Raw genomic sequence first — 23,901 nt, 5'->3', positions numbered from 1 at the left:
CAGGTCAGAAATTAGCGTAGAAGATCTTCAGTATGGTAGGGAGGTGGCATACTCAAACCTAGAATGTATGATGTCTCCATTAATGCAAAAATGTCACCATATATATAAATGTGGATAGAAAGGCAGAAAGGAAGTGTACCTCCTTTACTCTCACAAAATATGCATTTTAGAAAATAGATAACACAAATCATTGAACAGGTTTTGCTTAAGCTTTTCTACCTTCACTGTCCAGTATAATTCAAACTCAGATGAAAATGAACATTTTCAATGTTGTATTAAAATGAACATTGTGAACAGGATGCCAAATAGTTTTGTGTAATGGTTTGAAATGCCATAAAATATATTTACAGTGAGGCAGCTAGAAGTCCCTCTGGATTCCTCACCAACATGATAACACAACTAAAGAAGAAACATCTTCCAGATATTCCATCTCAGGTGTGGTACAGAGTCAAGTACATGCTGGGATAGGATTTGGGAATTTAGTGAGTGCCATTTGAATAAGCATATAGTGCAGATGCAGGCACTAAACCACACTTAGGTAATGCCAAAATGTGTCTCATTGCTTTGATACTAAGATTCTTCCATAACTAGGAATACAACAAAATCATAATGAATTTGAACATTAAATTTCAGGACCATCGCCTCTCCTGGGATGCAGAATTTCTAATGTGAATAAGCACTAAGCAGCTCTCACCAGTTTGTGGCTAGGGAAAAGGAAACATTTCTTCTTGCTTTTATTTGCAAAATGTTTTCACTCAGCTCCACTGTATTTATAGTCTCTCTCTTTTGTGTCTGTCTGAGACTTGGACAAACAGTTTAAGCTTTATTTAAGTTTAACTCATCTGATTGCAGAATTAATAATGTATTATTTCTCTCTTCTTCTCCTGCAGTATGCTGTCTGGCTAGTCTTCTGGGTCACATGGAATGTGTTTGTTATCTGCTTCTACTTGGAGGCTGGGGATCTTTCAAAGGTAATTTACCATCTGATATGTCTAAGCCATCAGTACATTATTAACATGCTCCCATTCAGAGGCTAAGTCTTTTGCTACTTATCCTCTTGGCATCATTTAAATGAGTTTGCATGATGGAAATTTCGCATATGCCATATATATTACCATTCCACATCCCAGACAACTGAGGTATTTGTGTTTTTTATATCAACTATACTTTTAAAGGAAAACTCACTTTCTTCTGGTAGCAATTCAGTGCAAATGCCACCTTTGGGAGAGATACTAATCAGATTTTATAAATACAAAGGGAGATTTTCACAATTGCTGTCTCAAGGGTAAACATGTTCTTTCTGTATCATTTAAGTTGCTTATTGCTTTGCTGAATTCTTTCCAGGGGCCTATACTGCAATGTAATAATGGTAAAACAAGGTATCACTGGTTAAATTAAAATGTAAACTGAGATGTCAGGATAGACTGGATTGTGGAATCGACCTCAGTTTGTTACTCAGAATCCTAGATGACCCAAGAAAAAATTCACAGAAAAGAAGGAATTTTTCACTCTTATTTCACTGTGTAAGTGCTGCCTCTCAAAGCACTCCCCAGAATACAAGTTCAATGTACTGTTCAACCATATCTTGTATTCCCATGTGCGCTGCTCCTGCAAAAGACTGGATTAAATCCTAGGCTATGTCTACACGTAAGACGCTGCAGTGGCACAATTGTAGCACTGCGACTGTGCGCCATTGTATCGCTTCAGTGTTGTAAGTTTTCAGTTTAAACCAGCCCCTCGTCCTGTTGAAGTCAATGGTAAAATTCACTTTGACTTCAATAGTACCAAAGTTCACTCTCTGAGATACTTAACTTATTTTTAAGAGGAGAAGATATGTCATGCTTTCTGCCTTTGTAGCTTTAGATAGACCAACTCTATTAAGGAGCTGGGCAATGATGTAATAAATACAATGACCTTCCAGACAATATTTTTTGTTACATTACAAGTGCTTTGTATATTGCCAAGTGAACTATAACAGATGTTATAACAAGCTAGTTATGCTTCTGGCATCATATATAAACTAGTATTTTATTTATTTTAAACTCATCCCCCTTAGACCTGCTGCATACATTGGCTAGTCTCTGGGTATGAATGAAAATGTGGAATGCTTGTTGTAGGCTGATTTGAGAAGGAATTGATCTGTTTTATCATTGCATTTTAATGGCTAAAAATCATTTAAGAACAGGAATGTGCTGTTCTGAGTAGAGATGGGCCAGAGCTGCGTATGGGCCAGAGTTGAGATTTCCTCCCCACCCCCCAAATTTGGGGGTGTTCACCTCAAGGTTGTTTTTTTTTCCCCCAGAACTGGGTGTCTTGTTCAGGCCTATACAGCGGATGCATCTGAAAAGTTAATTTTGGTTCCAATGATATGCTCTGTACTTAGAATGGGGAAAAACCCAGTGTATTCCCATCACCTAAATTAGGTTTCAAGCTATTTGTCTCATCTCCTGGGGCTGGGCACGGGGGCATTACCTCACATTTAGGCATTCAGAAATTCCTAAGCATTCAGAAATTCCTTCACACTGAATGGTTTTAGTGGAGAGAGAAGGTAAAGAAACATTCATGGATCTGGCCCCAGGATGGAATGTTGCAAGGCTTTGGAGAGGATGGTTCCATTTAACCCTAAAGAAATATGGTACCTAAAACACCACTATTTACAAAAACTAGGCACATACTTTGACACAACTTTAGAAAAACAGTCTAGGACATGCTGGAGCAAATTCATCCTTGTTGTAACACATTGTGTACATCTTCAGGCCAGCAGAGGGGTTAAACAGTGGATCACGGCTAGCACTGTGCCTCATACATCTAGCTATCCTCGTACGTCTTGTATTGAATTCACTTCATCACATGTATTTTTTAACTGAGAATAAATATGACATTGAAGTTTTAATGATACTCAGGAGTAATGTCTCCTGTTAGGAAAGGCACGTGGAATCTTAAAGATATAGCACTGAACTGGCTCTAAACAGAGTATAAAAAGTAACCTTTAGGGGAGCACAGTATTAGCCTATATCTTCCACTAGGGACTCTGCTGAGGTCATAAACAATGAGAGAGGAACTTGCACAGTATAGTTTTAGGAATTACTAAATTAAAATTACAGCTTAATAATAGTCCATCTGGGGATAGTTTATTTTATATGTATGATGTATAGCTTTCTACCAAATCAAATCAAATGAAAGCTTTTTTGGAAAGTTTTGAAACTTGCCTCTGCTCTTTGGACATCCAGTTTGTTATCACCTAGTAATTTAAAGGAAGCAACATATTTCAAGCTGTTCATATATCATACTAATGGTTTACTAGCTTCTTTCTTTCTAAATTAGTTTTCAAGGTCATGGTATTTTTATAACTGTGCCTTATTACAGCAAAAGGGCCCTGTAAAGACACTGACATTGTTAAAACTATGAGATTATCCCCTGCTTAACAGGGTGAAGGAGCTAAAGGATTACCAGTGAACAGCCATGTGGAGCTGTTCACATTCTATGCCAATATGAGGAATGTCTGTCCATACAGCGGAGAATGGTATTGCACTTTGAGTATTTTCTGTCCTGGTGCATTTTTTGTAAATGGCTTTGCTGACAACATAGCTTCCATAACTATCCAGAATAATTATGATTTATTTGTTCATTTCCAAAAAGAAGCAAGTTTGGTGGTGGTGGGGATGTTTTTCAAAGCTACTTAGTTGTTGTATGGGTTTATGGATTGACATCTGGAATGCCCACTTCTGTTACACAGTAACCCTTTAAAGTAATATGTCACTGGTCTTCATGTTTTCTCCTTCGCCATATGAAGATCCTCTTAATAAGGCACCATACCCAATGTAAGTGGGAGTTTGTAGGCTTCTTTAAGAGAAACAGACAAGATTACTACTTAAAATGTATCTATTTTTGGTCCCAAGGATGGAGACAACCCACAGCATACAGAAGGTATAAACTCCCTTGGGTTAATATAGGCATATGTTGTGCCCTTGTAATGAGCACATTGTCAAAAATCAAAGAAAATGTATTTATCCTTTACAAGACAAAAGTAGGATGAGTTTCCATTGCATTTTAATTTTGCATTTACCACTTTAAAAAGGTCAAGAAATATTTCCAGGTATCACCTGAGGTTTCTATGGGAGTTTTGCCTAAACAATGGCTGCTAAATAAAACCCCTCAATAAAGAAGTGCTGCAAATGCTTATATCACACAGTTGGTTCCAGGAACATGAAAGCTTCCACTAAAGACATCTGCAGATTTTGTAAATTCCATAAGATGGATAGCTGAGGAATAAGAGGTTTACAAGCCAAAGGCCTCCAAATGTTTGACTGGAAAAAAACAACAACAACAAAAAAACGTTGATGCACTATTTAACTGTACAATTAAAATCACAACAGCAGCCTTAATTTAGACATGTTGCACAAATAAGGCAAAAGTCTATTTAGTCACCTCAGGGTAATTGTGGAGTATGACTGCACTGACTTCAGTGGAGTTTCTCCAGAATTGTATGAAGCTGGCTGAGTTCTGCTGATGTTCTACTTGTTGATCTTTGTTGGTTGTTACTGTGTAGGTTAACACTTTTGCTTTTATGTTGCATTTCGGACATCTTCCTTTTTTTAACTTAGCAACTGTAATATTGCATTAATGAACTGTAGGTTTGCTTTCTTTCTCTCTCTCTCTTTCTAACATTACACACATACATACATTAAAAGAATGTTATATTTGCAAAGCCAAGCCCTAAAAAGTGTAGAAAATTCCAGAATTTAGGTTGCCTGTGCAAACTGAATTCAGCTCCCTCGTGCATATGAATTATGATATGGTCTTTAGTTACATGATCACATACTATTATTTTCCAGAAGACACTTACCTCATTCAGTGCACAGGATGGATCTGCTCTGTGGCTGAATCAGAGAGATGTATAGTAAAGCAGGCTATTGTCTGTAAGACATCTGCCTCATTTGTTGCAGAATTTGGAATGTGTGTAATGAATGAAGCATGAAATAAATGAATGGCTGGTGCTAGTCAGTAACTTATTTTCTTCTCATTGTTCACTGTGTGGCTCCAAGCCATATTTACTTCACACTATTTGCACTCTGCTCAGAATACTGAATGATGATTATTATTACCCTAGCAGCTAGGAGCTCTAGTCATGGCTATGGTGCTCTCCCCTATAATATCTGTGTGATTCACAAACTTTAATGCATTTATTTTGAGAACACCTCTGGGAAGTGAGGTGGTATTACAAATCCCATTGTACAGATGGGGAATTGAAGTGATCAAAAGTGTCCGCTAACTTTGGATTTCCAATTTGAGAAGCCTAGGGGCTGATTTTCAGAGTACTTAGCACTTTATACGTTCAAAGCACTGTTCCCACTGACTTCAGTTGTAGCTGTGAGTGCTCAGCATGCCTACAAATCAAACCCCAGGATCTCTGAAAGTGAGGAACACACAGTTAATGGCCGCTTGTGAAGTTTGCTTTAAGTGACTTGCCCAGGATCACATAGGAATTCAGTAGCAGAGGCAAGGATAGACTTGGGTTCTCCAGGGTCAGCATTCAAGTGCCTTAACCAGGAGGTTGTATTTCACATTCTGTATGGGATTGTTCTGTAGATGGCATAGACCCTTTGTCCCTGTCCCCTCTAGGCTGTTGCTGTTCCAGTCTTCCCCACATACTATCCCACCCCACATACTATCCTGGCTCTTCAACCCTGTCCCAATCTCCGTGCCTAGTCTTTGCCTTGAAGCTCAGTTCCAGTCTTTGCCTTGGAGCTCAGTTCCAGTCTTTCTTTGCCTTGGAGCTCTCCATGTCATTCCTAGTCTTTCTCTGACTCTTCCCTCCCCCTTGGCTCCTCATTCCAGTCTCCTGCCTCTTCTTTCTGTCCTCTTCCCACACCAGTTTCTTGCCCCTCTACATTCAGATCAGGGTGCTTCCTCCTCCAGGTCGTCTGGGTGCATTCAGGAGGAGCATGAGAGAAAAGGAGAGAAAATATCTGTGTGTGTGTGGGGGGGGTGTTCTGCTGCCCAGGGCCATAGCAGTGAGGAGCAAAGAAACGTCCAATTCAGATCAAATCTTCAGAAAATTTACTTACAAACTCTAACAAGTCTCTTCTGAGCATGTGTATACTGATTTTTGTTCAAATTCGCCCAATTTTGGTATCTTTTAGTAGGACGTCCCTGTTACCAGAGTGACTTCCTGCCAGATTACAAGTTCCTGCTTCAAAGCAGGTGGGCACTACAGCTTATGAACTAAGGGTAGGTCTATACTCACCATCCGGGTCGATGCGGTGAGTTCGACTTCTCGGAGTTTGAACTATCGCATCTAATCTAGACGCGATAGTTCGAACTCCCCGCACGCTCCGGTCGACTCCGGTACTCCACCACTGCGAACGGCGGTGGCGGAGTCGACCTTGGAGCCGCGGAATTCGACCCCGCCGCGTCTGGACGGGTAAGTCAGTCGAACTAGGGTACTTCGAGTTCAGCTACGCTATTCGCGTAATGAACTTGCATACCCTAGTTCGACCCCCACCCCCTTAGTGTAGACCAGGCCTAAATGGTTGTAAGAATTTTTTAATAGGGGAAATAGCGTTTTCCCCTGCCCTCCCCCCCCCCGGTCTCATTCTTGGAAACGGCTGAAATTTTTATAATGTATCCAAAAACGATCAGCCTGAGAGAGAGCTCCAGTATGTAAAATTTCACAACAAATACTTTATTTTGGCAAAACAATAAACAACCAAAACCAGGGTCTTATAATGAAGGGGGTTGGGCAACTTTACTTCATGTGGTTCTGCCTGTGTTGCCTATCATTTGTGGTAGAATCGACAGCTATTTAACCAGCTACCAATAAAGTGTGGAAAAGTAAGCAGTGTGTTAAAGAAAATCAAACCCTGTTTGCCTTGGCTAGTCACAAGGGACATACAGTTTGCGAGGTGTGAAATGCCTTGGCCCCAGGACTGTAAATTATGATAGCACAGGAAGGTTTCAAGGCCAGTGGAACTGAAGGCTTTTCTTTCTTTCTGCCTTTCTTGGACCCTGGATCAAATCATTTTGTCATTTTTGTTTATCAATCCATCAATCCAAAAGATGGCTAGAGAGGGTAAAATTTTGTCAGCAGCTTCCATTATTTTGTGTTCTATGTTTTTGAGAAAATAAGCTTATACTATGTAATTCCTTAGCTTCCTTGGCTGCTGCACATCCTTTCTGGTCAAGGAATACAATGGCAGATGCAATCGGGATCAATGTTGAATGGAAAAGGAACATAGATATTCCACCTCTGAAATGGAAACCTTGAAACCACATGTATTGATATTGTTCTGAATTTAGAATAAACATGCATCAGTTGAGAGCAGCGAGAGCTGCTGTGTGCTGAGCAGTTGTGCAAATCAAACTACTTCATTTATATTCCTAAGTAGGAACTGAGCTCATTGGAAACCCAGCCACAATTGTGGGTACGCAGACTTGCCATGTGTCATGCATCTACTATGGCACTCACATACTCTCTGCCCTACTGAGATGTCTCTCTTCAACTGGGCTACACGAATTGCTGCTTCTGGCTACTGGAGCACAGTAGCATCTAATTTCTTCTTGTTGCTCCTCCTACTGGATCCCTGTGGAAGGATCAGCAGAGAGGAGGTGGAGGCGGCAGCAGCCAAAGGGGAAAGAGATAAGGAAGGGGTCCAGTATTGGTGCCTGGCTCACTTTGCTTCCCTTTGGCCACCCATCCCTCCACAACACAAGATTTTCCCACCAGCTCTCTCCAGCCCTGTAGTTTTATTCCTCTAGCTTCCCCAAAAGCCTTTCTTTCCTCAGTTTACCCACCAAATACCCAGCCCTCACCTTTCTCCCCAAACAGCCCTCCAGCTATACATGCCCAATTTTCCTCCTACTTCCCCATCCAGGCCCCTGCTTCCCACCCAGAACCCACCTAAGCCAGAATCCCCATGACACCTGTCAGAAATTCCAGAGTCCCTCCATCATCCTCACATCTAGCCAGTGCCCCGGATACCTTCCAGCATTTGCCCACCTACCTACCTCCCAAACATGCTAACACTGTGCATCACCCACTCATCTGCACAGCTCAGACACCCTCTGGTACTCACCCACTTGTGTAACGTAATAGTTTTCCACCTTTTCTAGCTGAACCTGCCAAGTTTCTACAGCTCCATATCCTGCCCTTAAACCTGCTTGGGGACAGGGTGTGTCAAGCCACTAGCTGAAGTTTATGGGCATATGCAAATTATTGGCAAATATGCCAATTAGCTCAATATATAACTTATATAGACTGTCAGACATGGAGCTCAACAAAACTCAGCAGCTGAGCACTTTTCAAAATGTGTTCCTAAATCTTAAGCAGTTAATATGCTGGAATTCAGTAATGACACTTAAAATAAAATAAACTCAATTCAGTTGAAAGCACGGAAAAAAGATGTGGAAGAGGGAAGAGGAGAAGAAAAAAATATAAGAAACAAGAATTTAAGTTCATCGCTAGTATAATTCTGTAGTAGCAAAAGAATGAATTTGGCCTGAGGGCTGCATTTGCACCAGGGACAAACTGACCCTATATTTCCTGTCTGTGACAGTAATAACTATATTGTTTTAGTTTCACATTTACTAATTATTTTCATAAGGGAGTGGTGGTTATCAGTTGAATGTCACTGATGCACATACTCTAATGAGACAACCTGCAGGATGTTTAATTTTGAACATATTACCTTCTTTGGATGTTGTTTTAACAGATGTCCCGTTACGATAACAGAGAAATTAAATTAGTTTTCCATTCAAAGCATCTGGTTAACTTTGTAGGTAAATGCCTTTCAGCACTAAATCTGACCAGGGTTTTTGGATAAATAGCTATCAGAATGTTTTAAGTAAATGACTTTACTTTTTCACTTCTATTACTTAGAGCAGATTTGACATGCTTGATCATTTATCTAACAGATGAAAATTGAAAATATGCTGGCAACCAGCAGTGTTAGGTTATTTTGAGGGTAGTTTCATGGGTCGATACTATTAAGCATGCTTATGGTTCCAGTTAAATTAGTTTGCAGCAATTTTTTAACCTCAAGATCTCAACCAGTGAGAAGGGAACTGATTACAAAATATAACTGTTTTTCTGTAGATTCAGTATATGGTTGAAAGCATTTATAAAAACTTGCATTTTTTCTTCTTCATAAGACTGGTAATGCACATGGCAATAGGAAGTGATTCAAAGGTGCAAAAAATACAAAATATGATTGTACAAACTCTGACCGGCATAGAATGTGGCCACATTATTGTAATCATAGTTTATATTTTATGCTAAGATTTAATGTAAACATGCGTGTGTGTAAAACACACACTCTCCCCATTAATCCCTTTACTATAATAATTATAGTTCTAAGTGCAGGAAAACACATAAATAGCATTTTAAGGGGAAATTGCGGTGATTAATTGTAATAACAAAGTGGTAATTACCATCTAATATGTATATTAATCTAGGGTCATGTTTAAAAATGATCCAGTTTGTGGTGTATTGGAAACTGTTACAACTGTGTTACAATTACAAGCTATCACTCTAAATTGTAAGGGGTTTCCTGATCCTGCTCGCAGGTTAGGGAGTTCTGAGGAAAGGCATGTTCTCTGGGTCCTCTGTGGAGTCTCCGCAAAGTGGAGCAAGATGGGTTGAGTTGTGCGCTTCTGCCATAGGGAGCAGCCTACTATGTCTCTCATTTTTCAAGCTATACCTCACAGCAGCACACTATATAATATGTATGCATGTACATTTGATAATATGTATATATAAACAATGCATCGTAATGGAGATTTCTGCAGGTTTTTTCAAACACTCCACTCTAGACACTGCAGCAAAAGAGCAGTTTTTAGATGTCACATTATTTATTTATTATATTACACTATCACATGAAGGTCCCAATCAGGTATCGGGGCTCTGTTGGGCTAGTGCTCTATGAACACACAATAACAAAAATACTCCTTGCCCCAAACAGTTCACAATCTTAGCATATGACGAGACAGAAAAGGAGGAGGGAACAAACAAATGGGAAATGCAGGAGAGGAAGGAGGACGGGGCAGGAAGATGACTCTGAAAACATCTTCAGAACGATGATGTCTTTTAATGAACTGCCATTTATCTCCCTGCTTACCAGCGAGAAATCCAATCTGATAAGACAGAAAATGCAGTTCAAAGTTTCAATAGGGGAAAGTTCTATTATTGATTTTATATAATTATATTTTAAAGAACATTTTGTTACCTCACAACAGTGATGAAAATACATTCCACTTTTCCACTGCAAATGAGTTGTATTTCTCTTGTCTCAAATGCAAGTCATCAGACTGTCGTGATGGCCTCTTCTTGTTTGATTAGTCTTTTTGCTTACATTTAAGATGCTTTCATATTGGCCTTAGTGATTTACTGTTCTTTCTAGCGATGGATGAAATTACTGTAATACACTTTTTTTCACATTTCCCTTTTCTTTGAATGTAAATGAAGAATTATGCTTCCAATTACAACATACCAAAGAAATCACTTTATAATGCATGTGGAGTTGAGGATGGGGAGAGACTTTTAAACAACATTGAGCCAATATACATTCTTAGGAAGTTGATACTGAGAGGATTGCCCGAAGGAAACAGATTCTGAGCTCCCATATACTAAATAATCCAGGAGTTACTACAACATGAAGCTGATGTGAGATCAAAATTACACCTATTCTGTGGAGTATTTTGCCAGAAACACCATTTCAGTTATAAAAAAATCCAATCTACTTAGCACTGGGATTCTCCAGGGTGGAGATAAAGTGAGTATTCAGGCTTACTTTTTCACTGCTCTTACCTTGGTGTTGCCCAGTGCAAGTCAGTCCCTCAAAATAGTTCAAGCAGCTTGAGGGGCCAAAAATGCAGCCAAGGATCAATACAGCCTCATCCTGACCATGCTTTTCTCTCCTGCTACACAGTGGCAGTAGAGAGGCATTGTAGTGTAAGAGTTCTTATGTCTGCTCTACGCCACAAGAGTTTTGCAATGCTTTACACTGGGATGAACCTCCTTGGGACCAGTTATACGGGCAGTAAGGCCAAATTACACTGGCAGTGTCATGCAAAGCAGCTGCATGGCATAAGAATTTTAGGTTCATCACCCATAACTACTACTACTAGACTGCTTAATACAATACAAATATTAATATAGGTTATTTTCTTGTAGCTTGTCAATAAGAGCACTGTATTAGTTTCTAACGCTACTATTAAAAGACAGCAGTCTATGGTATATTACTATGTGAATTAATTCACTTTAGCATGTAGGATTCCTGAGAAACTTGGTGATGCATTTTTATTAAGTGTTTCTGATAAACAAGGCAAATTTCATCCCTAATTTATCTCCATCGACTTCAGTATTATGCCAAATTGAATCTGGTGCACTCAGTGTTTTGTGCTGGGTTCCCACATACATATGATGAAACACTGTTGAAAGGACTATATGTGAACTCTTTTTCTAAAAATCCACTAAACCCCACAATTACCTTTGTGGATTTATTTCCTCAGTCCAGGCTAAGCCTAGCGCTAGTGCTTCAAAACCTGCTGCTGCTATTTCAATTATCTTAATTTTAAGGGGCATCCTATCTATTTTGGAGTAGACTGCAGTACTATGGCATTATATCCCACTTATCAGACTACCACAAACACTTGTTTGGAAAGAAATTGGCTTCTGTATTTGAAGGGTTGGACCGGCTTGATTAAGTAACCTTATGAATTGAACAACAGTGTGGTTTATTGTGGGTTTCATTCTAAATGCCTAGTCTTCAGCAGGCAATAGCATAACTCGGGCTATTTTTTCTTTTGAAAACACTACTTTCTTTTACTCTAGAATAGTTGGCTAATTAAGCAAAATGTAACCTGCTTGGTCTGACAGTCTCAGTGATACTTTCGAATGACCAATGAGGCCATTTTAAAGAAAAGACTAGAAAAACTCCTATTTATATATTAGAGGGTTGATAGATGTTCAGCCAATCCAGTATTTCTGAAGGAGTGCCCTCTTTTTCACATACTCCATACTTTAATGTCTTTAGTGGTGTTTGTAGCTAGAAAGTGAGTTCCATTTGTTCTCAGTGTACTGCATCATTAAATTTAGAGGCATCTCCCTGCCTCATTCAGAGGATGCCGTTTTGTTTGTCAGTTCAGTCCTCTCTGTGAAAGGAACTTTAAATATGTAGTTTCTCTGTTTTACTTGCTTTGAAATAAATAGTTTAAAATGACAAATATATATTGCATTTGATGGAATAGAAAACATAACAATGTACATGGTTTTTTTCATGTTGTTCATCTTAACTGCCATTATTCATTGTAGCCACATGTGCCGTGGTGTAGGGGGCCTAATTCCAGGTCCGAGGGAGGTTTCTATCACAGCTTGGGATTCCCAGCCATTCACTGGGCCAGAGAGAGAGAGTGAGAGTAACTCAATAGCCCAGTAGTGGGCATGCTTGTGGACATGGAAGAACCAAATTCCAGTCCCTCCCTCTTTCAGGCTGAGTGGTGTTTTGAACACTGGACTATAGAGTATAAGGGCAGTGCTGCCCACTGGTGGATTTTTAGGCATCTAGTGGACATCATCAGAGGAAGCTTTGCCACCTACAGTATTAGGTGGCAGCTAAGCAGAAGTTTCCAAGATATACATTTTAGATTTAGGTGCCCAAAGTGGCAATTAGGTGCTTAAATTCCTTTGGTAGTATGAGAGTTTATATCCTATCAACATTTTTCATTTGAACTAATATAACTGCATCCTTGTAAATGGCTAATCCTTTTTCTTTAACGTTAACTTTTTAGCCTCTGTAACATCTTGTAGTTATGAGTTCTATATCATAAAAATATTGTAAGAATAAAAAAAAATCTTTTTTATCAATTATACATTTGTTGTCCTTCAATTTCATTAGGTATGCCCTTGTTCTTGTATTATACATTACTGTCCTTATGCTATAATTCGTTATTCTGTGTATCTATATCATGTCCCTGCTTATTTCTGTTATCTCCAAACTAAACAGTCCCTGTTATGCTCACTGGTATTCTTTATTAACCAAAAGCTGATTGAGTTTTTCTTTCTTTCTTTCTTTCTTTCTTTCTTTCTTTGGAGTGTCATGCTAGAAAATGTTAGTATTACATCACTGATTTCAACCCAAAGTAAGAACATACGATGTATATCTATTCATATGATATTAGCCGCTTTTTTGGGGGGTGGGAGGGAGTTATACTGTACATTTTTATGGCTAAGGTGGTTAAAGGGAATCAAAGCACTAGCTTGTATATAAAATTACAATTTTAGTTATGCTGTCTGCCTTCTTGAGTTTTAATTTTTAATAAAGGAAATTTTTATGAGATTTGATATAATCAGGCAGCTGTTTACAACAAAGGTTAGGGGAGTGCTCACTAACTGACTATGATACTATATAATTTGTGTTCATTAGCACATGTAACCTGCTATAGGAATGAGAATATAATGAGAATTGCATGACCCTTGGGTTTTCACACACAGAGGTAGTGTAAAGGATGAGTGTGAAGTAATTGGGACTTGTTTCAAGTAACATTTCCTTTCCATAGAGTGGAATCAAGCACTCATAACAGGTTATTGAGATTTAATTGTAATATTACACTTTTGCAAGGCACCTTGAAGAGACTGCAGTTCATATCCCAATTTAGGTCTCAAAGTGGGAATGAATGGGGTGGTCTCCAGCTTATCCATAGGGGACAGCATGACTCTGCTGAGCAGATATTATCTCCCTATTGAAATAGTCACTCAGGACTGAAGTTCACTAGCAGAATTTACGTGGGAAATTTGCTCTATTCCCTGCACCCCTGCTTTAGTCAGTGCTGTCAGTCCTTTTTACAAGCACTAAGATTCATCCAGTAAAAAGAATTTATATAAAGCCTTACCGCGAACTGTTTTTTCCAATGCACTGGTATTTTAACATAGACATCATTATGTGCTGTATAAGATAATTCCCTGTTGTCCACTGACATTGTAAAAAGCATCAGCTTTTATGCTTGTAAATATCAAATAGTGATTCCTGCATACAGGAAGAGGGCATAATGCAAAGTGTTGTAAATACAGGGAGCATAATTTCATATAATTTCTTGAAAAAATGTGTTTGCAGCCCACATATGATGAGAAGTGGCCCTTGAACTAATGTGCTTCAATTGTGAAAAAGGGACATCTTCATTTATAATAGATTCAACAGTGAAGTAAAGAAAATGTGGCAGTGATAGCTTTTTATAAAGTTGCAGAAAAAATGCTGCATGTTTTCAATCACAGGTTGTATAGTATGTAAGATACTACCCCCCACACATCCTTTATTATTTACAGGCTTTTATTTCAGAGTAGTTCAGTGGTGCTGAACATCAAATACCCTGAAAATTTTCCTAGTATAGCCATGAAAAAATAGAGCCCAGGTTTGAAAAACGTTATACAGAAAGTCATGCTAAAATGCAAATGAATAGCAAGCACCAATATTTTCACTTTTCTGATCATGGAGTGATTGAATTTCAAGAAGTATGGAGATTTTAAAAAGCTGCATAAAAATAAGTGCATGCTTGGAAACAAAGAGCAGTGTTGAATACTGTAACTGTAAATTTTTTGTGCTATGTAAGGCTCTCATAGTGAGAAATATGTAAAGGACTACGTAAAACATTCAAAACAGAAAAAATGTGGTTTGGAGATTCTTCATACTGAACAGTGCATTTACACAATCTACAAGATAATGTGTCTTTATAGCTATCACTATTCTGTTGCATTTTCTGGTGATAGTTATAATACACTGTTTAAAAAAAAGAAGCAGCAAACTGTTAAATATTTAAGCATTTCAGCAAATGTTTTATTTAATATTTTTTAAATTATATATTGTAGAAATGTGTGCTTTCTAGGCTTCTACATGTAAAGCCACATGCACTATTTTTAGTTTAAGCACTTTGGGAAGATGATTTGAGTTATTAATTAGAGCTAAAAATTGTTTATGATCAAATTACATATTCATGTCATTGTCAAATAATGAGAGCTATAGCTAATAGCTTAAATTGCCTTGCAGATTTTGCACCTGTATTAGGATGATAATAAACCTACTTGCAGTAAAAACAGTCTATTTGTCTTTCTGATTTTTTTTGTTTTGTTTTGTTTTTCTTAAATTCATGCTGCCTTTCATGGTGAAGGTAAATGGAAACCTAGGGTAAAATCCTTGTATACTGAAAATAAATTAGTTTTGCTGTTGACTTAAATAGGGCCAGGATTTGAACTAGAGTCTTTTAAGGGCTCCTCGAAGTGTCATCTCTTTTCCCTCACAGCATGAATATGCCTCAAAACACTGCATATAAAAATCAACTTTTTTTTAGAAGAAAATACTTAAGTTTCATTGATGTGGAAATCATGTTATGGAGCATGCCTCATACAAACAGTTGGTGACTAAACCAACATCCCCGTAAGGCATGCACACCTAATTTCCTTTCCTGCCAAAATGTTGTTAAACTAGATTTAGAAAAAATACCTACTTGGTATGAGTGATAGTATAGAATGAATTCAGGTTTTGATAAATTGCTTATTTCTGGCCTTCATAATGTAGCAGGCTTTGAATATAACAGGTGTGTCAATGTTTAGTGGACCAAAATCCTCACTGAGACTTTTTTAATACTTTAAAAACTGGCTTCACAGAGATTAGCCATTTATTTATCTGCAGAAAAGAGAGATGATTGTGTCACTGGACTAGAACTCAGGAGATCTGGGTTCAATTTCCAGCTCTGTCACAGACTTTATCTGTGTCCTGGGGCAAGCCACTTAATCTCTGTGTCTCTGTTTCCATTTCTGAAAAATGAAGACAAGTGGTTCCCTGCATCACAGGGATGTTAAGGCTATATCCATTTATATTCGCAAGGTGCTCCGCTAATATGAAATCATAGAATCATAGAATATCAGGGTTGGAAGGGACCTCAGGAAGTCATCTAGGCCAACCCCCTGCTCAAAGCAGGACCAATCCCCAACTAAATCATCCCAGCCAGGGCTTTGTCAAGCCTGACCTTTAAAACCTCTAAGGAAGGAGATTCCACCACCTCCCTAGGTAACCCATTTCAGTGCTTCACCACCCTCCTAGTGAAATAGTGTTTCCTAATATCCAACCTAGACCTCCCACACTGCAACCTGAGGCCATTACTCCTTGTTCTGTCATCTGCCACCACTGAGAACAGTCTAGATCCATCCTCTTTGAAACCCCCTTTCACGTAGAAATAAGGACCTTAATAAGAGAATTCACCGAGCATGTCTCTGTTGTTACTATTTGTATTACAGTTACACCAACGAGCCTCAGTCATGGACCAAGACCTCATTGTGTGAGGTGCTGTACAAACACAGAACAAAAAGACCTTACAGAATCTTTTTGTAGCAAGAAATGTGTTTAGTAAATTCAACCTGTTATTTATTTTTTCTTGCCATAAATTGTTTGTAAACTGACTGTGGTGATCATAATTGGATATTCAAAATTATCTGTATTTCATAAGGACAAATTAGAGCTGATGGGTTGCTCACAAATAGTGTTCATTTGAAGTTCTTTATTTCCGTACACTGTGTGAATGTTGGTCACTTTAGTCCCATGGTATTTTTTCCATTCTGGGTGAGTGTAACTGCAATAAAAGGGAGAGGTGACCAAAGGAATAGGCATTTGGTTCTTTCAGAGAGATCGTGGGAGCAGTTTGCGGCATTAGAAGGAGCCAGGATAATAAAATAAGGACATTTGATTTTAATCTTTCTCTTTGGCCTGGTCTACACTAAGGGTGGGGGGTGGGTCGAACTAAGGTACGCAAGTTCAGCTACGCAAATAGCGTAGCTAAACTCGAACTACCTTAGTTCGAAGTACTCACCCGTCCAGATGCCGCGGGATCGATGTCCGCCGCTCCCCCGTCGACTCCGCCACCGCCGTTCGTGGTGGTGGAGTTCCGGAGTCGATGGGAGCGCATTCGGAGTTCGATATATCGCGTCTAGATTAGACACGATATATCGAACTCCAAGAAGTCAAACGCTAGCCGCCGACCCGGACGGTAAGTATAGACGTACCCTTTGTGTCACTTGAGTTAGGACTTGCCAGAAACAGCAATGTTTTTCGATCAGCAATATAATATCGTAGGATGGGACAGATTTCATTTCCTATCACTGTGTATGTGTAATATACTAGAAGATTGTATAGGTCTCTTGTCATCCATTCACAATGGCCACTGACAAATACCAATTGGATGTGTGTATCCATAATTAGAAAGAATGCAATTGGGTCCTTGAAGTGATCTCTGTATCAGACCCCTGGCCAGGGATTTGGAGAAGAGAGCCATAATTAAGTCCCTTTTGTATTAAGGAATGTTTTATTTGTAACTGCTTTTTACTTGCTTATCAGTAGTATTTATGATTTACTCATCAGCTGCAGATGCAGGGAACAAGATGGAGCAATGGGCAGTATTCAGGGCTCTACCATTTTTGCTGCTCCAAGCAAAAAAAACAAACCAAAAAAAAAGCTGCTCAGACTGTACCACCCCAAGAATGGACAGAATGCCGCCCCTTAGCATGTGCCACCCCAAGCATGTGCTTCCTCCGCTGGTGCCTGGAACGGCCCTGGCAGTATTGCCAGCTCTTGTGTTATGGCAAGTCTTGTGATAGTTGGTGTTTTCCTTAAAGACCCATGTCTTGGAGTCACCTTTCTCGAGGGTTGGTTTTAGGATTTATAACAACTAGGGGAAGGAATTTAAACGTTGTATGTTTAACTGAGGTATGTAATTTCATTGCTCTATGGCAGTTGACAAGTACAGGGAAGAGACTGAAAGGAACCAGCTTCAAAGAAAATATGAGCAGAAGACCTGGAATATAGTTGATGAACCCTGTTATGCTGTATGGAGAAAGGTTGACCTTTGCAGACTCTGATAATCCTCATAAACACCCTCATTCTTCCTTGATTCAGAGGTGAGCCAAATACTTAGGGTTGGACTGAAGGGAAACAACCCTGAATATTGGTCATACGGTGTTGTAATCGGTTGAGCTGGGGCTCGACCCTCCCCTCAGCAGGAGGGGAGCCACACCGACTCACTCCTCGTCCCCTGTTGAACCGGCTGAACGACAGTAAACAGGGTTAGAAGGTTCAGGCCCTCTGGTGCAGGGCTGAGCCGCAATACAATACAATCAGCTCAGGCCCTCTGGTGCAGGGCTGGGCGGTAAACAGTACAATAGGCTCAGGCCCTTGGTGGCAGGGGCCGAGCAGTAAACAGTACAATAGGCTCAGGCCCTTGGTGGCAGGGGCCGAGCAGTAAACAGTACAATAGGCTCAGGCCCTTGGTTGCAGGGGCCGAGCAGTAAACAGTACAGTGATCTCAGGCCCTTTGGAGCAGGGCTGAGCAGTAAACAGCACAATAGGCTCAGGCCCTTGGTTGCAGGGGCTGAGCAGCAATCAGTACAGTGAGCTCAGGCCCTTTGGAGCAGGGCTGAGCAGTAAACTAACAGTAGGCATATAGGCCCAGGTCCTTACACCTGGGTGAGGGGGAAAACTGCCACCCGTGAGTGGGGTGGCAGGGGAGACACAGGCCCGCCCACTCCACTGTGTCCCAGCCCGGGGCCCTAACAGTGGCTATCACTGCCGCTGGTCAGTGGGATCCTGACCGCAACACACTGACATCGGGACCTCTGCATCTGTAGCCTGACAGGGGTCGGCTACCCCCGGGCTACTTTCCATTTCCCCCTCAGGGCCTACCTCATCGGTTGCACCGGATCCAGGCCAGTCAAGCTGCATAGGCTCCTCGGGACCAGGGCTTGGTGGCAGGTCCGGTAGCTCTTCCAGGAAGTCCGGCCAGGCGTGCTCAGATGGCTCCTCCGGGTAACAGCAGGGACGGGGAAGCCCCGGCGGCTCCTCTTCGTACCGGGTGCGGGGGAGTTCCAGCGGCTCCTCCGGGTACCAGTCACGGGGAAGCTCCGGTGGCTCTTCGTCGTACCGGGTGCGAGGAAGCTCCGGCCAGTCAGGACAGCTGCCTCGGGCCCTGAAGGGTTCCCAGTCAGGAGCTCCCGCCGGCACATCTGCTCTCGGCGGTGGCTGGGCTCTGACTGAGCTCTGGCTGCTGGCTTTTCTACTTCCTGTCCCGCCCCTTGACTTCCAGAGGGCGGGGACTGGTGGTGGTGGCTCCGCCCACTTGGGTGTCTGGGAGGGAGCTCCCTCTGCTGGGCAGGAGGGGAGCCACACCGACTCACCACAGGCGTGAAGTCATTTATCACCACAGTGGATCTAAGTAAATGTCTGTGGGGTTTTGGGAGGGTTGGTTTAATGCCCTATCCACCCAATTAAAGATCAAAGTTAATCAAGTTGCAGCCTGTAGCTGTAAATGCATCTCTGTGTTTTATTCTTCATGCCCCCTGATGAAATGATGGTAATTCTGAACCATTGTTTCTTTTGAAAAATATGCCATTTAGGACTTCAGTGGCTACTGTTTAAATGTTATTCATGTCTCTCTTAATATATATTTATTTGGGGGCCTGGATGAGCTGTCTATCGCTGATTTAAAACTGGTATAATTATTCCAGGGATTCCTAAAACCAAATGTACTGGCATAAATTATGGAGATTAACTGCAAACTTTACTCCAATGGGATTAAAAGACTATTTATGTACTGAAAGTTTATGTTTGACACATATTACAGAGTCAGATTTTACCTTATGAAAGTTAAGTGTCCCAGACAAAAGCTCCTGGGAGTTTCATTCTGACTAAATTTATGAGTGAGGAAACTCGAAAGTTCATTTCTACAACATAAAATGAGGCATAGCCTGGTACTTTTAAGGTTCTTGAGAAGAAGTGTATGATTTGTATTTAGATACCTCTTTTCATTTGGAAGGATCGCAAAGCACTGTACAAACTATATATACAGGAATCACTTCACCCATCACTGAAATTTAGCAGTTGGTTAAGACTGCACCACAAAATTACATAATAATACAGTACAGGAAGTGAAGAAGAATATATTATTCAGTAGGAGGAATTTAGGTAGACAAAATGTAATTAATTCATTTTGGAATTTAGCCAGGATACCAGGGTTAACACCTCCAGTCTAACGAAGGGTACCAGGGGACCTTTAACAACCACAAGTACTCAGACTTTGGATATATGTCTCGTCTGAAAGACAGGTTCTAAGAAACTCTCTAATGTGACATTTTTTTATAGCAAAGTGCTTTTTTACAGAAAATATTTAATTGTAAGCAGTTCTTCACTTCAGCAGAAGGGAATCTACCTGTCAAAATAACCCTTCGTCTTCATCTTGGGGATATTGGCAAAATCCAGCAGCCATGGAAGGCCATATATCTTCTTAATGGGAAATAGCTATGTAGCAAGACCGATACTACTCTTCACTTTCTATTTGGTGCAGATGCAGCAAGACAGGGAGACAGGGATTTCTTTTCACCATTTCCCTCCATGAGATTGTGCCAATGTCCTTTATTCCTCTCTTGTGATCTGCAAAGGCACAATCCAATAACCAGCAAACAAGGGGTTAACTCCCGATTGGCTTCCCTTTCCCCTTCTAGAGGTATCCAGGGGAAAATAATGAAGAGCAGCTGGAGAGTGCAGGTCAATCAGATTTCCCAACAGGAAAGAACAAGGAACTCTGAGTGGCTGCCAGTGAGAAAGGCCACCAGCTGTCTTGGCATAAGGAAGACTCTTTCCATCCATCTGTCCATCCACACAGAGTGTCAGGGCTGTGGTGGTAGCCAAGACTTTGGTTTCTCTGTTTTGTTTTCAATCAATATGTCATGTTTTGATTGGTTACTTAGAATTGTAAGACTGCAAGGGACCTCAGGAGGTCATCTAGTCCAGTCTCCTGTACTCATGGCAGAACTAAATTAGATCATCCCTGACAGATGTTTGTCCAACCTGCTCTTAAAAATCTCCAATGATGGATATTCCATAACCTCCTTAGGCAATTTATTCCAGTGCTTAACCATCCTGACAGGTAGGTTGGACATTAGGAAAAACGTCCTAAACCACCCTTGTTGCAATTTAAGCCCATTGCTTCTTATCCTATCCTCAGAGGTTAAGGAAAATAATTTTTCTCCCTCCTCCTTGTAACAACCATTTATGTACTTCAAAACTGTTATCATATACCCTCTCAGGCGTCTCTTCTCCAGACTAAACAACCCCAGTTTTTTCAACCTTCTCTCATAGGACATGTTTTCTAGACCTTTAATTATTTTTGTTGCTCTTTGACTTTCTTCAGTTTGTACACATCTTTCCATAAATCTGGTGCCCAGAACTGGACACAGTACTCCAACTCAGACTAATCAGCATGGCATAGAGAGGAATTACTACTTGTGTTTTGTTTACAACACTCCTGCTAATATATTCCAGAATGATTTTTTTCCTTTTTTTCCCCAAGTGTTACACTGTTGACTAATATTTAGCTTGTGATCTACTGTGACCCTACCTCCCTTTCTGCAGTACTCCTGCCTATGCAGTAATTTCCTATTTTATATGTGTGCAAGTGATTGTTCCTTCCAAAGTGGAGTACTTATTGAATTGCATCCCATTTACTTCAGATCATTTCTCCAATTTGTCCAGATCATTTTGAATTTTAAACCTAACCTCCAAAGTACTTGCAACCCCTCCCAGCTTGGTATCATTAGCAAACTTTATAAGTGTACTCTCATGCCATTATCTAAGTCATTGATGAAGATATTGAACAGAACCAAACCCAGAACTGATCCCTGCAGGACTCTCTCAATATGCCCTTTCAGCTTGACTGTGAACCACTGATAACTACCCTCTGAGAAGAGTTTTCCAACCAGTTATGCACCCACCTTATAGTAGCTCCATCTAGGCTCTATTTCCCTAGTTTGTTTATGGGAAGGTCATGCAAGACAGTATCAAAAGCCTTACTAAAGTCAAGATATACCACATCTAGCACTTTCCCCCATCCACAAGGCTTGTTATTTTGTCAAAGAAAGCTATTACTTTGGTTTGATACAATTTGCTCTTGACAGATCCATACTGATTGTTGCTTATCACCCTATTATCTTGTAAGTGTTTACAAATTGATTGCTTAATTATTTTCTCCATTATCTTTCTGGGTACTGAAGTTAAACTGACTGGTCTATAATTCCCTGGCATTTTTTTATTTCCTTTTTTATAGATTGGCATTATATTTGCCCTTTTCCTCTGGAATCTCTCCCATCTTCCATGACTTTTCAAAGATAATCACTAATAACTCAGATATTGCCTAGTTTCCACTCTTGGGTAAGCCATGCTTCCTATCTTTCCTACTCATTGGGCTAGTTTGCTTTTGTGCCCTTAATAATGCCTCTTTGAAGTCCAGTCCATGAAAACTTACTTATTGTAAAGTTGTTTTCTGAAAACCCTGAGGAATAAAAAAACCTCAAGGACAAATACAGCTGGCCTGCAAAATTATTTTGGGGTATTTTTATTTGCTTGTTTTTGCTTTGCTTTTCTAACTGGTGAATCACTCTGACAACCCATAACTCCTTTCTTCTGGTCCATTAGAGCAGAGAAGACAACAGATATGATAATCCTCTTGATTGAAATGTTGTACACTTTGGTGGTGGGTGTTAAATGCTGCATTTCAAGGGGATTAGCACAGTGAAACTTCACTGAAAGAGTGAATGTTCTATATGTGCATGGAAAGAATTCAGGGCTTCATTTGATCTACTGCACTCTCAGTGTAGTGTCACTGTAAAAGCTCAATGAACAATAGTTGTATTGGTTTAATCAATATCTGTTTTTAAACCAATTTTATTATTCTAGTGCAAACCCTTCTGTGTGCACCATTAATTCAGTTTACCACTGGCTTACACTGCCTTGTCTGAACTTTGGTGTGTAGATAAGAGCAAACTGAGTTTACTATATAAAGATTTATCATATGGTATATATGGGAGAGAGGAAGCTTCAAGTAGTTTCAATGGACTATTTCCTCCAGATGAAGATTTGTGCTAATCATCATTACAATCACCATAAGGCAGTAACATATATAAATTCAAGTAAATGGAAAGGGTATATTATTGTAGGGGAGAAATCACTGCTCAGAAGATTTCAGTGTTTGAACCAACCCCAGTCACTTATTCATTTTAATCATTTCAATGCCATTAGTCCAGTTCATGAAAACTTGCTTACAAAATCTTTGAGTAAGAAAGAAAACTAAGGGAGCATCTTGTGTTTACTGTCCAAATTTATTGCAGTGAAAATGGTGATCACTTTTTCTAATACTTTAGGCATTCTACCTCTTTATTTACTTTATTGAATGCAATGTGATTAAAAGGTTATGCTTGAAATTATAAATGAAAATTGATGATCAGTGTGGTTTATTTACTTAAGTTTATTCTCTCCCCACCCCCATCTTGCCAGTTTATGATCTAAGTAATGCAGTTGCCTAGCTCTCCTGCAACCCACATAGGAATAAAAAGGTAAATATCTTACTGTAATACTTTATCTAATCAATACATGATTTAAAGAACAATGTGGAAAGAGGAAAGTGCAGTTCTTGTCTTGTTTTTGACATATAGCACTCAACTAACCAGAAAGCTACTGGAAAAAAATAATTTATGGGCAATTTATATTTTATTTATTTTCCCCACCTTTTTTCATTTATAAATGAAATCGCTAATGCCCAACCAGGAGACCAAATTGAAATAAATACAAACAAAACCCCATATCCATGACTAAATATCCCTGAGTGTTGGACAGCTCCATGAATCTGAGACTCTAAATTAATGAGGTTTGTTAGGATTTCCTTTTCCCTCCTCACCAAGACAGTTACCCTCTATAGAAATACTGTCCATTCATTGCTCTGCAAGAGATGGGCTACTTTATTTTTAAGATGGTTGAGAGACTTTCATTTAACACAATTGTACATAGTTTGAAATACAATTGTACATAATTTGTAAAAGAA

General features: G+C 39.8%; 1 protein-coding gene across 1 annotated transcript in view; it reads left to right on the top strand.

Moving 5' to 3' along the window:
* Positions 1–23,901, top strand: part of NKAIN2 (sodium/potassium transporting ATPase interacting 2) — a 746,352-nt gene that overhangs the window by 383,126 nt on the left and 339,325 nt on the right. Inside the window, exon 3 of the mRNA XM_039532699.1 lies at positions 891–971. Coding sequence (XP_039388633.1) covers positions 891–971 — 81 coding nt within the window. The remainder of the gene's footprint in view (positions 1–890; positions 972–23,901) is intronic.

This window comes from Mauremys reevesii, linkage group 3, assembly GCF_016161935.1.
Source record: "Mauremys reevesii isolate NIE-2019 linkage group 3, ASM1616193v1, whole genome shotgun sequence".
NCBI classification, from domain to species: domain Eukaryota; kingdom Metazoa; phylum Chordata; order Testudines; family Geoemydidae; genus Mauremys; species Mauremys reevesii.
The sequence above is the reverse complement of the archived record's forward strand: the minus strand, read 5'-3'. Positions and strand labels throughout refer to the sequence as shown.